This window comes from Phascolarctos cinereus, unplaced genomic scaffold (genome assembly GCF_003287225.1).
Source record: "Phascolarctos cinereus isolate Bilbo 61053 unplaced genomic scaffold, phaCin_HiC Scaffold_726;HRSCAF=1367, whole genome shotgun sequence".
NCBI lineage: Eukaryota > Metazoa > Chordata > Mammalia > Diprotodontia > Phascolarctidae > Phascolarctos > Phascolarctos cinereus.
The window spans coordinates 113046486-113065399 of NW_027556098.1; the positions used below are offsets into that span (position 1 = coordinate 113046486).

The following is an 18914-nucleotide window of genomic DNA, read 5'->3' on the forward strand; positions in this document are numbered from 1 at the left end:
ATAATAATTAGTAAGGTTTTCAAATAATTTTAACAATTACTTTATTCACCTTCTAAGGTTTGTACTTTGCTCTCTTACTTTTCTCTACATTCTCTGTTGGCAATCCCATTAATTCCATGACTTCAAGTGCTACCTCTAAGCAGATGACTCACAAGTATGTGTTTTTAGTCCTGACCTCTGGTGTGAGCTTCAAAAATGCATTTCCAATAGCCTTCAAGAATCATTGCATGGATGTTCCACCTATATCAAAAACTTAACAAGTGCGAAGCTGCCTCTCTTCCTCTGATACCACCTAATGTAGATAAGTTCACGTACCTTGGTAAGTATACTTGCCAGGGATAAGGTTGACACACATATTGCCAGAGCTATAATTTGTTTGAGAAGATCCAAAGGAAAGTGTGGGAGAGAAGAGGTATTAGACTACCAAAATGAAGTTCTATAGAACAGTTGTGCTGACCTCATTGTTGTGAAACGGAACAGTATACCAGCGTCAAGCCAGGAAACTGAATTGTTTCCATTTGAATTGCCTTAGGAAGATTCTGGAGATCACCTTGGCAAGATGAAGCACAAGACAGCGGGGTCATTTCTTATATTAAAGTGCCAAGCCTTCAAGCTCCACTGCAGAGAGCACAACTCTGATGGGCTGGCCACATTGTTCAAATGTCAAACATGTTTGCCTAAAAGAATATTCTGTGGAGGACTTACACATGACAAGTGTTTACATGGAGGTCAGAAGAAGCAATGCAAGAACACTTTCTAGGTTTCTCTGAAAAGCTTTGGAGTTGATTGTGAGACATGGGAGACCCTGGCACAGGACCGCATGGCATATTTGCATCAAAGAAGGCACTGTGCTCTATGAGTGAAGCAAAATCGCAGTAGCACAAAGGAAATATAAGATGTGCAAATTTAGAGACATCTCCACTCCATATATTCATATGGACTATTTGTGCCCAACCTGTGGTAGAGCCTTCTGAGCCCATATTAGTCTGATCAGCCAGTAAGATACACTGTACCTTGACTCCAACAGAAGGATGTCATTTTGCTTCTCTTCGAGAATGAAGGACAACAACCATAATCTCCCATGCTGAGAACTTTTGGATTATCTTTGACTTTTCTCTCTTACATCTCATATTCAGCCAGCTAGCATATTCTACAAACTCCATCTTTGCAACATCACTTGATTTTTTTCCTTCCTACCCCTCTTTCATTTCCATTGCTACCACCTTAGTATCAGCTATCATAAGATTACAGATCTATAGTTGGATAGGACCCTCAGAGGCCATCTGTTCCAACCCCTCCATATCATATATGAGGAAACCGAGACCTAAGCAAGTGACTTTCTTGAGGTTATACAGGCAAGAGGAAGGATTACATTGTCATTTGTATGGACTGACTCTTCCTACCTTTAATCAGTCCTTTGTTCCAATGCCAGAATATTTGAGGTTTTTGTGCATAGGTCTGATCATATTCCTTCTCTGCTCAAAAGTCATTGAATATCCTATCGTATACCATGTAAAGGTCAAAGTTCTCTGCATGACAGTTAAGGCCTTCCATAATTTTGTTCCATCCTACCTTTCTAGCTATATCTCATATTATTTTTCCCTATACACTTTAAACTCCAAGAAAACTGAACAATTCCCTATCCCCTTTACATGTATTGTTATCTCACATATCAGTTATTTTGCTCAAGCTCTGTGCCTAGAATGTCCTTCCTCCCCCTCCTCCTTTGCTGGATTCCTGTCCATCTGTTAATAATTTAAATGCCACCTGCGCCGCCCTCAAAAATGTTCAGGTAACTCTCCTGTAACTTCTTACCCCCACTTCTGGTGCTAAAATCAGTCCTGTCCTAAAGCTCATTGCAATAACAGGACCAGCTAAAAATAACACCTGGAGTGACAATTAATAACCTCCCTGGATGTATTAAAGAAAATTTTTTAAGTGACAAACTATTTTTATTTCAAATGTTGTTGGACATAGGGGCTACAGCAACAGCACCATGGGAATCCTGACAAGCCCATTGTGACATAGGCTTAAATCCTATCAACCTTCCTTACTGAACATTTTCAATTCAGTGCATTAGCATTTTACTTCTGACTTCTTTTTAAATTTTATAATATAACTCAATGGGAAAACATGATTTGATATGAGAAATTTTATCTTATGCTTAATTTTATTGAGATTAAAATGTTTCATAAATCAAAATATAGTGATATTTAAAGATTTTAACTATCATATTCCTCAAGTTAAATTATTATAGGATCTTAAGATTTAATGCTGGAAGGAAGTTTAAAATCCTCAAGCTTTAAGACTAAGCTTAAGGTTGTATTTCTGAGTCAAACCTTTTTTAAATAGTTAGTGAAGTTGGTTCCAAAGGATTCTCAAACATTCATCTAGTATATTAAGGCTCACACAGACAGACAGACACAGATACAGATAGAGATCAGCTTGTGTAAACAAGCTTGTAGAATGAGTAGCTGAGTAGACTGAATAAAATCAGTGGGAAGCTTCTCTTTGAAATTTAAAGTTTCAAAGAGTAACCAGCAGACCTAATGGATGGAAGCCTTGATTCCTTCAAAGTCAAAACAAATACATCCAAGAACAAATAAAACTTTTTTCCATTAAAGAACCACACTAAAACAAAAAAGGAAATTAAGCTGACTTCAAAGAAAAGCCTGTTTACCAGCCTCTGAAGCTTTAGCTCAAAAAAAAAAAAAGGCAAGAAATAAAAGCTTGTTTTTCAAAATCAGAAGCAAATAAGTACAGAGGAAAAGAAAATGGCCTGCATATTGTTGGATGATCAAAGACACCAAAATCAAAACAAGCTAAAAATGATGCCAACGTCAAGGAAAATAACCTGTCCATCAACCAGGGACAATTAGATGGCATGCAGGATAGAACAGAGGCTCTCCAAAACCCATTACTCAGTGGTCAAAATGCTTTGGTTTGTTTGTTTTTTCAATCAGTTGACTTGTGCCGTCTCAAACAGAAGTTGAAAGCAAATGTTCGCATTAGTTTGGTTATTGTCTTCCCACAGTATATTGAAGTTTATTTTGTCTTGGTATTTTTATATTTTTGTTAAAACTATTGTTATTTTAAAACTATTCAGCATATATTTAATTATAAGAATTATCCCTTGTGGCAGAGAGATATTAAATACTTCATTTTTGTATGCATTATTCTTTATTCTGTATTAAAAGGTTTGGTCTCATGGCAGGACTATAAATTTTGCCAAGTATTGAGTAAGAATATTATTCTTGTTCTTATTTAGTAAAACTTTGGCAAGAGTGGCTATGTTAAAAATTAATTTCAATTGGATTGAGATAGTCACTATTTTTGGTAAATGTAGGTATACCTCACTTCAGACAATAAGATGTGATCCCAGATAAAATCACAAAAATTTCATCTTATTCCAAGTATACTGCCAGAAACCACCTAATTTATAGGAAACTAGAATTTTGGCAATCGGGGTTAAGTGACTTGCCCAAGGTCACAGAGCTAGTAAGTGTTAAATGTCTGAGGTCACATTTGAACTCAGATCCTCCTGACTCCAGAGCCTGTGCTCTATCCACTGCGCCATCTAGCTGCCCCCTCCAAATTTTTCTTTTAAAAAAGTTCTCATAAGTTTTTTTTTCTTAGGAACATAGATTTAGAACTGGGAAAGGGTCCCTGGAGGTCATGTATTCCAGTCATTCCCGAATTTTAAGATGAGGAAACAAAAGCACAGTGAGATTAAGCCACTTGGTTAAGGTCAAGTGGCAGAACTGAAATTCAAAGCCAAGTTCTTTGACAACAAATCCCTCATTCTTTCCATTATACCAGGCATTTCATGTTGGTATACCTTTAAATGAATATGGTATACTTGTATAGAGCTTCAGGCTCACTTTAAGAAACCAATGGATTTCAATTTAAAATGTTTTCCAAAGTCTATAATGGACAGTACATATTCTGTGAAGTCAGAAACCTATAATAAACTGATTTTAAAAGCGAGATAAGGGATTTGTTACACCTGAGGAAAAAAAGAGAACATAGTTTTTATGAATCTTTACATATTTAAAGTTACATCAAAACAGAATTGAGTGCTAATGTTTAGTTCTAGCTAGGTATCTTATGATTAACATTGGTGACTCTATTATCACAGGAACAAATATATTTTAATTTTCTATTTCTAGAGAATATTTATATGTTTAATTATGAATATTGCATCACAGTGTAGTAGTAGAATATACAAAGAGTCTAGGCTAAATTAAACTTTAATACACACAATGTATATCATAATATCAATGGTTTATAAATTTTCTTATGACATACTGAATTTTAACCAAATCTTGAAAAGATAAGGATTTAGTAATTTTTGGATGGTTAAGTAAAGTGATGTTCTATGCAGAAAGCATATTGACATGGCGTTTCTCTTCATTTAATTTTTTTATGGGACACCTTCATACTCCTAGCCTCTTCAGAAATAGTCTTTCTGCTCATGTTAATATTCTATAGTTAAATTATGCTTCCCTGATGCTTCTTGTGAGCATCCAATTTACCATTCTTGTTACAGATCACGTAAATGGACACTGCACCAGTCCTACTTCTCAGAGTTGTAGTTCTGGAAAACGTCTTTCTAGTGCTGATGTTTCAAAAGTAAATCGCTGGGGTCCTGGACGACCACCATTCCGAAAGGCACAGTCAGCCGCTTGCATGGAGGTTTCTCTACCAGTCACAACAGAGGGTAAGTTATAGATAAGAATTTGGTGGAAATAAGAATGTTTTTCTAGCACATACCTAGGCTTAATCCAGAACCACAACTAGGGCAAAATGACTACGGTTTTGCTCCAAAGTGCTGAAATTTAGAGGGAACCAATAATACCACCCTAGGGAATAGTTGGTTCCTGCATATGTCCATACCCCAAGTGAGCTCCCTTAAATCTTCCTCCTTGCCCCAGGTATAAAACTTAATAATTATAGTTCTGCCTTGGTCACTTAAAAATTAGCATATCAGTTGCTAAATTGTCCAGGCTTATGTCTGTGCTATGGTAATAAAAATAATGACGGTAATAATTATAGCTTACATTTTCATAGAACTTTATATATTACAAAAAGCTTTCCTTGCAACAGTCCTATGATATAAGTTTCACAAGTGAGAGGCAGAAAAGCATGGTAGCGAGCTGGCCTCAGAGTCAAAAAACCTGGGTTGAAGTTTTGCCTGTGACACATACTAACTGTGTGGCCCTGGGGAGGCCACTTAACCATTTCATGCCCCAGGCTGTTCTCTAAGTCGAAGGGAAGGTGCTGATCTCAACTTCATGGTTGCTTTATTCCATTGTTATTGATTGGGATCCTAACCATAGGATATTTATCCCTTTTTACCTATATGTCTGGTTGTGTTGAGCAGTAGTGTCAAACTCAAATAGAAACAAATCCTTGTGGGCCACATATTGACTTAAAAAGCAAAAATAACACTATTTGTGTTTTATCATTTCTCTTCTGAAATTATAATTTATTATATCATTATCTTTTCAGACAACGCAGAGTTTTAAAGTCTTTCAAAATTGTTTTTTCTTTACAATGTTGTCATCATCATATTAGTAATTCTCATTCCACTCATTTTATGTGAACTCATACAAGTCAATCCTGCTGTCACTTAAATAGATTCACTCAATATTTAAGCACCCATCATGTGCAAATACACTGTTAGGTGTTATGAGGGATACAAAAATTAATAATATGCAAAGATATAGACATTATTTCAGTTCATTTGTATAGTATGATTGAAGAAACATGGGTTTTGATACTGAATCTACTGCCAACCAGCTGTGAGACCATGGACTCCACAACCGTGGGCAAGTCATCTCATCTCCATGGGTCTCAGATTTTTTACATATGAAATAAATGGGTTGAAGTAGAAAATCCTAATTGTTATATTATAAAAGTCTACTTTTCACTCATAATTAAAGTTATATATTTTTATGCCTTGCAACAGAAATGCATTAACACTTAATGTGTTTATTTTCTAAATCTACATAGAAAGCCGAGAAAACTCCTATAATCGTTCTAGAAGTTCTAGTATCTCCAGCATTGACAAAGAGTCTAAGGAAGCAATTACAGCTTTGTACTTCATGGAATCCTTTGCACGGAAAAATGACATGACAATCTCCCCATGTCTGTGGGTTGGAACTAGTCTGGGTATGGTGTTAATGATCTCCTTTAACCTGCCTTCAACAGATGAACAAAGGTATACAGAGCCAGTCCTGGTATCTCCAAGTGGTAAGAAGCATTATTCCTTCTGTCTTTACTTATTTTTCTGACTTAGTGATGCTAACCTGTAAAATGTGTCTATTTTAGGCAATGATGATGAGTGTAAAGTTATCTGTACAATGGGAAATGGCATTAAGATCATTCTAGATATCCTCCAGCATCACAAGATGCATTGTATTGTAACATTCCTCCCTTTGCTTACATTGCCATGTTGATATAGATGATACTGCACCATGAAACTGATGACATCAATATACTCTAGCAAATAAGTTGCTGGAAAACTCTGGAATTTTATCTGTTATTTAGAGGGCTAGAAAAATGATGACTTAAATAAAACATTTCTCCAAAGCTCCATGCCAGATCACCACCTATGGGTGCTTTAGGCCATCCCAGAAGAAGCTGAAACTCTGAAGCTTGGAGCTTCCTGAGCTAGGGTGACTTCCCAGATTTTTTAAAAATATTCCAGGCTCGTCCCTCAGGGATGCTTTGCAATCTTCCTTATTCTTTTTCCCTCAATTCCTTCTTATCAATGTAGTGAAAGAAAATAGAATTGACTTTCAGCTTCTGAGAGAATCTATCCAGGCCTTTGAATATCACTGTGAAGTCGTAAGTTTTGTTCTCTTCCTAGTTAGCTCCTCTTAATTTCTTTCTGCCTAAAAAAAATTATAGTTTCTCTTCTGAGGAAGGAATGAGTATAGTTCTTATTGTTCCCCTGTGGGGATTTTTTGGTTTATTTTTTATTACTAACTCTCTTCTTATATACACACACACACACAAATACTTTTTTTCCCCCTCAAATAGCTTATAATGATAAGAGGAATAGCATTAGTAAATTGGGTCAGGCATATATTTTAAAGATATAGAAAAATCTGATTTCTATATGAGGGAATGGTTTCTATATGAGGGAATCAATTCTTATAGAGGGGGGTGGTCCTATATGTTGGTAGAATAAGCATCAACTTGAGAAAAGCCACAAGACCCCACCTCCTCCAAATATTTCCCTAACCAGAAAGCCCTGATACTATCTTCTCATCCTTTTTGTTCAAAAAATGCTAACTTCTAGAGTTTCTCCTTTGAATTAAAGCATTATTGTTTTTTTAAAAATTAAGTACACATGTCATCATGGAAGAGATTATAGATAAGGGGCAGTGGATAGCTCCAGCCTTGGAGTCAGGAGGATCTGAGTTCAAATCTGGCCTCAGACACTTGACACTTACTAGCTGTGTGACCCCAGGCAAGTCACTTAACCCTGATTGCTTCACCAAAAAGAAAAATAAAAGATATTATAGAGAAACTAGATATCACTTTGGAAAACAGAATTAGACCCTAAGACCTACATAGGTTAAGCATGGGGACAAGTTTCAAGAACAGAATTGAGCTTGGTACTAAAAGAAGAGGCATTGTCCTCCAAATCCCAACAGTCCTTCTTACTAGTTGGTCCTATATCCTGTAATTGGATCCTTAATTGTTTATAGAGGCTTTTCTTATACATATGACTATCCATCAGAGCTGGAACCTCATTATACCTAGGTTGTCACTTAGAGCCAGAGCCAGCCTGGATTGTGATTTGGAACTGCTATTCCAAATGCCAAATACCTATTTATAGTTGCACAAGAGATAGAGCAGAGGAAGTTCTCTGTCCCATTTGCTGTCAGACTGGTGGCTTAGAGATTCTGCTTAATAAACTCACTTCCTCAAAAGGAAATCATTGAAACTCACATTATTGAATAAAAACATTTCCAAGTGCATCTGTTCTTCTGATCCATTTCTGAATGCATATTGACTCCTTCTGTTTTAGTCTGGTCTATATTCAGCATCTATCAGATTATATTTGGCTACAGTTTCAGTGTTTTGTAAGCAGTTTCAGAGTAAATCCCTAATTTCTGGTATCCAGATTGGTAAGAGACCTCACAGGAATTAATCTCTCTTGTTAAAGAAACCTCTGGTGTTACCAAGCCTCAATGTGGTTCCTGCCATTTAAGATACCATAATAGCATCTCCCTCAGTAAAACCTTGGAATGAATGCCATCCAACAGCATTAAAGTATTTTAATTTTAAAATGGCATGGGTTGGCTACCTCCACCTTACTTCGTACTATGCTAGGCAACATAGGAAATATGAAGAAAGTATAAAACAGCATTGAGAAGACAAAACTTAGACATGAAATAATATGAGAAAATTCATAGTAACTTAGAATTTAGAACTGGAAGAGACCCCAGAAAATATCTAGTCCAGGAAACAGGCCTAGAGAGGGGAAGAGATTTGCCACAGTCACTAACCTAATAAATCACAGACCCGGTTTTTAAAACAACAATTCAATGAATTCTAGAATTTGTTTATTTTTTCTCATATTAATTGTAGTTTATTTTCACTCCAAATTCTCTCCTTTCCTTTCCCCTTCTACCACTCATTGAGAAGGCAAGAAAAACAAAGCCCATTACAAATATGTATAGTTGTGCAAAACAAAGTCCCACATTAGCAATGTCCAGTAAGAAAGAAAGGAGGAAGGGAGGGAGAGAGGGAGGAAGGGAGGGAAGAAGGAAGGAAGGAAGGAAGGAAGGAAGGAAGGAAGGAAGGAAGGAAGGAAGGAAGGAAGGAAGGAAGGAAGGAAGGAAGGAGGAAGGAGAGTAGGAGAAAAAGATATACTTCGTCTGTACTCTAAAACCATCAGTTCTCTATCTAGAGGTGGATCTCATGTTTCATCGTGAGTTCTTTGGATTTGTGGTGGGTCATTGTGTTGATCAGAGTTCCTAAGTATTTCAGAGTTGATTATCTTTACAATATTGATTTTACTGTTTAAATTGTTCTCCTGGTTCTGCTCACTTCACTCTACATCAGTCTTCCCAGGTTTTTCTAAAACCCTCCCCTTCATCATTTCTTACAGCACAATAGTATTCTATCATATTCATATGCCATAACTTGTTCAGCCATTTCCCAATTGATGAGATCCCTTTAGTTTCTAATTTTTGCTACTACAAAAAGCTGCCATAAATATTTTTGAAAATGTGGGTCCTTTTCCTCTTTCTTTGATCTCTGGGGTATAAACCTAGTAGTGGTATCACTGGGTCAAAGAGTGTGCAAAGTTTAATAGCCTTTGGGGCATAGCTCCAAATTGCTTTTCAGAATGGTTGGACCAATTCACCGCTCCAGCAGCAATTCATTGTTGTGCCTGTTTTCCCATAGCTCCTCCAAGGAGATAGAAATGGAAAGATTGGGAGGGATGGTTAATTTCAGGATGATGTCTTTGATCTAGGACATAATTTGAAGTGAGAACAGGTTATATGCTACAGGTTACCCTATGAAAACAGGTGTACTGAAGAATAAAGTAAAAATATAGGCAACTTAAAAGTGAAATTTCTAAAGGTTGTTACCTTCCAAGTGGCAATAAATTGGATAAAAGTATTTTGTGGCCTAATCTCAAAAGTGAATAAGTGGTTTTTATTTTGTTTTATCTTTTTTAGCGAGGCAATTGGGGTTAAGTGACTTGACCAGAGTCACACAGCTAGGAAGTATTATGTGTTTGAGGCTGAATTTGAAATCAGGTCCTCCTGACTCCAAGGCCAGTGCTCTATCCACTGCACCACCTAGCTGCCCCAGTAAGTGTTTTTTTAATAAATTAAACAAGAAAGAAAACTAACATAGGTAGGCCCTTATAATGTATGGTAATGATAATGATGGACAGAATACAGTGTAATTCAACAGGCTGGAAAGACTCGATTACTTAATGTAGTTTCACTGTGATGTTAACCAAGAATTTGAGTTTGAAAAACCTCTTCCTTGATTTTATCAACCTATGCAGAGTGAAGAAAAAGGGCCTAAAGAGTTCAGTGGCAGGACTTTTTGATTTGTCTTTGACATCCCAAAGAATAAAGGCACATATAGAACATGACTATATCCTTCCTCTTCCTTGGAAAAGGACTCTGAGCTGATAGAAATCCAAACTTTCTACTAGTCCCACTGGGCAGAGTTAAGCACATTCAACTGAACCCAGACTTATTAAACATATACAATATGCAGGACACCAGAAGTAGGCATTGTGGATATAAAGATGAAAAACAACACATTCTCTGCTAACAAGTAGTTTAAAAACTAATTCAAACTCTGACCCAATCTGGAGTCACCCTACCTTTCCAACTTTATCTAATGTTACTTCCCTCCTTGTATTCTATGCTGGAGCCAAACCAGACCACTGTGTCCCTAGAATACACATAGTTTTATTAACTACATGCCTTTCCCACACTTTTCTCATTGCCCATAATTTGCTCCCTACCTAGTCTTTAAAACTCAACTCAGAAACTCTTCTTTCATGAATCATTCCCTGATCTCCTCTATTGGCCCAATTCAAATGCCACCTTCTCTAAAAAAATTATAATCAATTCCCTTCTATACCCCAAGGCTGCTGGTCTGTAATAAGCTTTTCTTCTCCCCAAAATGATCATAAATATTCATTAAATTTCAGGATAAATGGGGAGTATCGTGTAGGGAAAGGAGCCCTGGTTTTTGAAGCATAAGATCTGAATACAAATCTCAGCTCATCTGTGTGTCTTTGAGCAAGTTATTTCTTTCTTTTGGGCCTTGGTTTCCTCATCTTTTGAATGAGGAGATTTAGATGATTATTAAGGTCTCTCCTTCCAACTTTAAATTCCATGATTCTCTAATAGGGAAGACAAGACATGTTCACAAGTAATATGCTACAAGAAAGATGTGATGAGGACAGAATGCTACTAGAAATCGGAGTGAGCAGAGATCACTCTCGGCTGGGGCCACAGAGAAAGCTCCATGGGGTTTGTGGCACCTAACCTGGTCCCTGAAGAAGTTCAACAGGCAAAGATGTGAAATAAATGCATTCCAGGTATGGAGGCCAGCCTGTGTGAATGCATGAGGTTAGGGTGGAGGAAGGAAGTATGAGATGAAATCAGAAAGAAAGAAGGGAAAGCACATGAATGGAAATAGTGTGACATAAGGCTGAAAAGGAAGAGTAGACCCAGATTGTGAAGTGTCTTAAGTGCAAGGTTACAGAGTTTAGATTTTATCTTATAGACAGTGGCCAGACACTGAAAGGCCTTGAGAAGTGCCCTGGTCAGGCATGTGCTTTCATTGGATGGTAGGGGTATGAAGGGTTGAGAGAGAGAGAAAATACAAAGATCCCTTTGGCTTTGATCTCATGTGAATGATGGTGCCATTTATAGCAATAGTAAAGTTAGAAAATGAGGCAGGTTGGAAAGTGAGGAGAAGATGAGGAGTTCAGTTTTAGACATTCTGAGTTCTAGATGCCAGTGGGATGTCAAGAGGAGATGTCCTACAGGCAGGTGGAAAAGCAGGACTCAAGAGAGACATCAGGCATATGTCTATATTGACTTGGAAGTTGTCTGCTTATGTGAATTGCTTTTCTATAGGTTCACAGTAAAAAGTGAAATTCTACCAAATTGTGTTGGGAGTTCTTTTCCAACTATATTTTATTTGATGAAATCTATGTTAGGGTAGAAGAAATTGTGTGGTACTACTGCTGAGGCCATGGGGTCATATTAGTGACAGCTTTAATTATTTCTCCCTAATGAAATGGTGTTTTGTGGGGAGATGCTTGGTATTCCCAGGCCTTAGTCCTTGGAAAGAAACCATTTAAGTCCTTTTGGAGAGTGGCATATGGGGAGCTCCTTTTGGCTCCTTTAACCTCTCTTTACAGAAGAATTAGTTTACAGAAATGAATAGCAAAGAGGCAAGCTGAGGAAAGATACTGAAAAGATACAGCAATGCAAGTTAAATTCTGCCTCAGATATTTACTGCATGACTCTGGGAAAATCACAGCCTCTCTGAGCCTCAGTTTCCTCATCTACAAAATAGGAATAATAATAATAGCATATACCTCACAGGGCTGTGTGAAGATCCAATGAGATTCTTTATGTAAAGTGTTTTGTAAATCTTCCCATTTCTTTGTGAAGATTCCTTCTATGTACTCAATATTTTCATGCTGTCTCCTAACTTCCTAAATTCCTTCATTTAATGCAGTAAAAAGAACACTGGACCTAGAATTAGAAGACCTGAATTTGACTTCTGGCTTTGTGTAGCTTGGAGCAAGTCATTGGCCTTCTCTTAGCTTCAGTGTCCTCACCTAGAAAATGGAGCTAATAATAATGCTTGTGCTGCTATTCCATACCAGGAATTTTTTGAGGAAAGTGTTTGGTAAACTATAAGGTGTTATATAAATGTGACCATATCATTATTATTATTATTATTATTATTAACTATTATTATTATTACCTTCTTTTGATTTTGTGGTTCCCAAGCTTTGGGCCTTTCCTATTTGTACACTGTGTTGCCTTTCCTGTATTCCATTTCCTCACTGTCATTGCAGTCTGCCAAGAGAAAGATAAACTAATCTGTACTAATGGAATGGGCTAATATAGTACCCTTTTTGAGGATATCTGTATTTTAATGGGGCTTTTGTAGACATAGTTATGGTGCTGTTCATAATGAAACTGAGAAAGATAATTTTTTTCTTTAACTTAAGTAACTTTCCTGGGCTCTGAAGAGTACTGCACTTATTCAATTCAACAAGCATATATTAAGCATCTGCAATATACATGGCACTTAATTGTGAAACTGGGACAATATACTTCACACATATTATTAATCCCGGATAACAATAAAGATGGGAAGGGTTCATTGTGGGGTGGGGGACAGATAAAACTTTAAAAAGAAATACATAAAGTTAATAGGATGTAAAAAAAAATAAGACTATAAGAAATTAAAGAAAATTCATTTAGCAATATTTATTAAGTGCTTACTATGTGCCGGGCACTGTGTTTATAATATAAAGGCAAAAACAGTCTCTGCCCTCAAGGAGCTTACATTCTGATAGGGGAGACGACATATGAATAACTAAGTGCATAGAAGATACATACAGAGAAGATAAAAAGCAATCTGAGAGGGGAAGGCAATTGGAGCAAGAAGGCACAGGAAAGGAGCCCTGCAGGAGGTAAGATTTGATCTGAATCTCAAAGAAAACCAGACAAACTAAGAGGGGGGATTAGGAGGAAGAGCATTCTAGGAACAGAGAAGAGCTGGTACAAAGGCACGATAATAGTAGATAGAGTGTCACATTCAAGGAACTGCAAGTTAGCCAATTTTGCTGGATGGTAGAATTCACAGAAGAAAAGAAAGTGTCTAAAAAGATAGGAAGGGGCCTGGGTGTGAGACTTTTAAATACTGGAAGACTTTGTATTTGATCCTGGAGGTAATAGAGACAATACAGTTCACTGAACGACAGTGAGGGTGAAATATTTAGACTTAAATTTTAGGAAAATTGCCTTGGCAGCTGAGGAGAGGATGGATAAGATTAGTTATAAAGTTGTAATGGTGGAGGCAAGAGATGATAAGGATTTGAATTATTTGAAATAAAGCTGTATATGTGAAGAAAAGGGGATATATATGAGAAATGTTGTGAAGGTAGAAATAAGATTTGGCAGTGGCTTTGGATATGCTGAGTGAGTGAAAGTGGAGAGTCAAGGGAAAATCCTAGGTTTTGAGCCTCTGTTCCTGCGAGCATGGTGATGCACTGGACAAGAGTTGGGAAGAGGGAAGGATTTGGGAAAGGGGAAGATAAGTCAAGTTAACAAGCTTTTATCAAGCACATGCTATGTGCTAGACAAAAATCAGTCCTTGATTTCAAGGAAATCACAGTGTAATGGTGGGAGACACTCAAACACAGTAGAGGAGCTATAAGCTACGTGTGGAGATCTGGGAATCATCTGCGTCAAGATGCTGGCTGAAGCCATGGAACCTGATATGATCACCAAGAGAGAGAGTATAGAGGGAAAAGAGAAGACAGCCAGGATAGAGTCTTGGGGGACACCTGAAGTGAGCGGGCACGACCTGGATAAAGAACTAGCCAAGGAGATGGAGGAGACGTTGGACAGAAAAGTGGAGAACCAGGAGGGAGCAATGTCACTAAAAACTCAGAGAAGAAAATCTCCAGGAAGAGAAGGTAATAATATCAAAGGCTGCGAAGAGGTCATTAAGGATAAGGATTAAGAAAAGGTCATTAGGTTTGGCAAGTAAGAGATCATTGGTAGCTTTAAAGAGGTCATTTTGGTTGAATGAAAAGTTGGGTAACCAAATTGCAGTGCAAACAAACAAAATGCATATATTTAAAAGTGCGCTAAATACTCTGATTATGAATAGTGATTCCCCATTTATTGGTGTAAAGCTATGTTAAATCTTTATATATTTTGCCAATGATTTGCCTCCTTTTTACAGATATTTTACCACTAAAATAGCAATAAGGGGTAATGGGGGAAAGAGAATCATTTTGTAGTGTTGTGAGCAGCTATTATAGCCAAAAATGTAATTCTTCCCTGTTAGGCTTCATGGCAATCAATAGTTAAAATCCCTTTCAAAGAGAAGCCTCCAAAAGCTTGAAAAGAGCGGTTGAAGAGCTATGAATAATGGTTAAGAAGTCTTCCATTTACTTATTTTTTTAAATAAATTTTATTAATATCTTTTGTTTTTATATCATCCAAGTTTCCTATTATATCTCTTCCCTCTTTGCACTTCCATAGAGCCAAAGAATTTTTTAAGGAAAAAATAAAAAGTGGAAAAGAAAAAATTTTTTAACAAAAATGATTAATACATTGAAAAAAATCTAAAAATGTATGGAATATTCCACACTCAATAAAGGAGTGAAGGGAGGTGCCCACTTACTTTTAACAAGCAGGCTTTAACATTTATGCTTGAAATTTTCTGCTATTTTCCCCCACCCTACCCCCATTTGTATATCCCCAACAGGCCTCAAAGAGACCATTTAACAAGAATTTTTACTTGAAAGAATATAACTGATCAGTAGGGGGGAAATGAAGTTGCTGAAAATGAAATGTTCTGCCTATGGGAGTATTAATTAGAGTTGGCTCTTTATCATAGTGCTTAAAGCCATTCAGCTATCTAGGATTACTGGATCAAAGCTAATTCAAATTTCAAAGGGAACTGATAACTATGAAAATACAAAAGAACTAGGTCTTCTTCATAGCTAAATCCTTTAACAGAGGTAGAGTAGGATATATAGCTTATGACAGCCCAAGGGTATTTTGCAAATCAGTTTCTTGTTTGGGGTTTGTTTTGTTTTGGGGGTTGGATTTTGGTTTGGGTTTTTTTTTTTTTTGAGAAAATAAATCACTATTTCTCTAGTATTGCTCTCATTTTTAAAACAGTTAATGTCAGTCACCCGATAACTGTACCCAGCAACAAGTTGCAATAGATGTTATGAATGACAATGGCTATGAAAGATAGTCATCAAATTTTGCAGCCCAGAAGGTTGTTTCAACAAATTCAGTTCGACAAATATTTATCAGGTATCTGCTTTGGGCCCAGCTCCATGCTGCAGTTGCTAGGGAAGATATAATGATCAGTTCAGATGTGGTCCCTCACTCGTGGAGTTTACAGTCTAGTCAGGTAATATCACAGGTACACAAACAAGTGTCACATACAGTTAAGGACATTAGAGAGGTGCTAAACAAAGTGCAAGGCCCAGGGTGACAAGGTTGTTACCACTCTGAGAAATTTGCGTGGAATAAGATCTGAATTGGACTTTAAAAGATGGGGTAAAAATTCAACCGACAACCAGGGAAAGCAGGAATGACTTGAGCGCAGGTGTGGAGAAAGGTGTGTGTTTAGAGGAAAGAGAGTAATCCAGTTGGCAGGAGGATAGATTGTAGGTGAGAATAATGTAAAGGTGAAGATGGAGGCTGCTGCCACATTGTACAGGGCCTCGAATGCTAGGAAAAAGAATTTGAACTTTATGTAGCAATGCAAAATATTTTCAAAAAGAACCATACTTTAGCAGAGAGGCACATGGAGCACTAAACTTAGAATCAGGAAAAATCTGTGTTTGGTTCACATTTCTGACGCTTATTTATCCGGGGGGGGGGGTAAGTCACTCAATCTCTCTGAGCCTCAGTTTCTTATAAAAATGAGAATCACAACACCTGTTGTGTCTATCTCATGGGGCTACTGTGAGGCTTACATAAGAACACATGTAAAGTGTTCTGTAAACTTTAAAGAGCTACATATCAATTGTAATTAGATGTTGACATAATTAAGAATATAACCCAAGGGGCAGCTAGGTGGCACAGTGGATAAAGCTCCGGCCTTGGAGTCAGGAGGACCTGAGTTCAAATCCAGCCTCAGACACTTGACACTTACTAGCTGTGTGACCCTGGGCAAGTCACTTAACCCTGATTGCCTCCCCAAAAAAGAAAAAAAAAGAATGATATAACTCAGATCTCTACAAAGGAAGATTATTCTGGCAGGGATGCCCAGAATGTATTGAAAGAACAAGAGAGGAAGGTGGGAAGATGTCTTCCCAACAAGGTGGGAACACCTATTAGGAGGCTATGACAATATTCAAGGTGGGTGGTAATGTAAACCTGTAGAGTGGGGTCGCAGTGGGAATGGAAAGGAGAGGACAGCTGGGAGTCTCATGGTCATCAGTTTTCAAAGTTAGAACAGATCTCAGGGGTCTGCCAGCTCCATCTATACCCAAACAGTGATCTCTCTGATGATGTCCCTAACAAGTGGTCATCCAACTTCTGTTGGAAGACCTCTTGTGAAGAGAGATAAATCGCCTCCTGAAAAAGCCTGTCCAGCCTTTAGGACAGCTCTAATTTTGAGGAAAATTTTCCTTACATGTAATACCTATGACCAGATCTGCAAATAGTGTAAAATGGATAAGGCTTTTCTCCAAGGTGCTAAATATTGAAGGAGTAATGGGATATGGTCCCTACTTCAGAAGGAGTGCATACGACCCTGCACCACCCCTGTGCAGGAGGGTACACAGGCTCCCTGTGGTGACCAGCATCCTTGAACTCTGACTTGCAGCCCTCCAAAACCCTAAGCTGACTTGTTGTACAGTCACCCTCAGGCCACCAACACCAAAGCCTCCATGGCACTCTACTCTTGAGGCCCACCTTCCCTTCTTAATCCACAGGGGAGTGAAGATGGGCCACCCCTCTCCCAGGACCACTGCACCCTTGGCTATAGCATCTTCTGCATTGTCACCACTGCCACCCCAAGCATAAAAATGCCTACCAACAGCTCTGCCTCTGCCCCAAAATGTAGGCCATGCTGACTTTTAATGATCACCACTTCTCTTTCTAAATGTTCACAAACCATTTCTTTTCTAGAATTTTGGTAGAAGTCAGAGTCAAGCTCACCAGCCTATAGTTAGATGACTTCTGTTCATTAAGGGATGAGGGGAGGAGAAAGGAAGAGAATAAGCACTAAGTATTTACTATGTGCCAGACACTGTGCTAAACACTTTACAAGTATTATCTCATTTGATCCTCACAACAACCCTGGGAGGTAGTTGCAACTATTATCTCCATTTTACAGTTTACAAAACTGAGGCAGACAGAGGTTATGTGACTTGCCCAAGGTTACACAGCTAGTAAGTGTATGAAACTGAATTTGAACTTAGGTCTTCCTGACTCCAGGCCCTGTGCTTTTATCCACTTTACCACATAGCAGCCTCTAGATTTTGAAAGTCAGCACATGTAATTGTCTCTGGTCCTGTAGTGCCTCTTCCATCCTCCATGATTATTCAAAGATCATTTACTTCCGTAAATGCTATAAGAGTGCATAGCCCAGCTAGAAGTCATTTCAAGTTCCAACATCAATTTCTAAAACCTAAAAATATTCTCTGACATCGCAAAGAAAGATTACATGGAAAATAAAATTCTATTCTAAAATTTTACTGTGGGTTTTGAATATAAATCATTTGCTATTTATAGCAGAAATGCTTAAATTTTGATGGGAAATAATTGCTCAACACTTAGATGCTAAACTGTATGTGAAATGGTGGTCATTATACTTATCTTTTAAGACCATAGAAAGGCAATGTCATATAGTAAAGACAGGGCCAGCCTTAGTGTCAGAAAGCCCTCAAATTCTCCCTCTGACCCATTAGCAGCCATGTGACCATGGGCAAGTGTCTTAAACTTCTCAGTATACCCAGGCAACTCTTCAACATTGTAAATTAGAGAGTTGCTAATCTGTTATCTGTGGAGGTAATTTTCACACCAATGTGTCCTTATTCCAATGAAATCACAGGTCTAGACCAAAGGAAAAAATCATACTTTTATCAGCATATAGGCAATGCCTCATGAAAGTGCTGGTGGAGACCTGAGGTGCCTTACAGAACCTAGTAACCAACAAAGAAATATCAGATAGATAACTTTTATTTTTAGATTGTATTAGGTGTGGGTTTTTTTTTTTTTATCCAGAATGCAATTGAAAGGCTTTCACATGAAGAGGGATTCCACTTGTTCTGCTTGGTCTCAGAAGACAGAACTAGGAACAGTGAGTTAAAGTTGCAGAGTGACCAATTTAGGCTTGTTAGGAAAAGCTTCCTAACAATTGGGACTTTTCAAAAGTTGGAATGGGTTTCTTCTGGAGGCAGTGGGTGTCCCTTCACTGGAGATCATTATGTAGATTATGGATGGCCATTTTCGAGGCAGGGAAGGAGTGACTTCCAATCTAACTCTGAGGTTCTTTTTTTTGTGAGGCAATTGGAGTTAAGTGACTTGCCCAGGGTCACACAGATAGTAAATATCAATAGTCTGAGGCCAAACTTGAACTCGGGTCCTCCTGACTCCAGGGCCAGTGCTTGACACTGAGTT

General features: G+C 37.8%; 1 protein-coding gene across 4 annotated transcripts in view; it reads left to right on the plus strand.

Moving 5' to 3' along the window:
• Window positions 1-18914, plus strand: part of STXBP5L (syntaxin binding protein 5L) — a 402790-nt gene that overhangs the window by 360754 nt on the left and 23122 nt on the right. For all 4 annotated transcript variants that reach the window (XM_020985897.2, XM_020985899.2, XM_078146723.1 and 1 more), the window contains 2 exons: window positions 4550-4720; window positions 6016-6255. In XM_020985897.2, the coding sequence (XP_020841556.1) occupies window positions 4550-4720; window positions 6016-6255 (411 nt within the window). The remainder of the gene's footprint in view (window positions 1-4549; window positions 4721-6015; window positions 6256-18914) is intronic.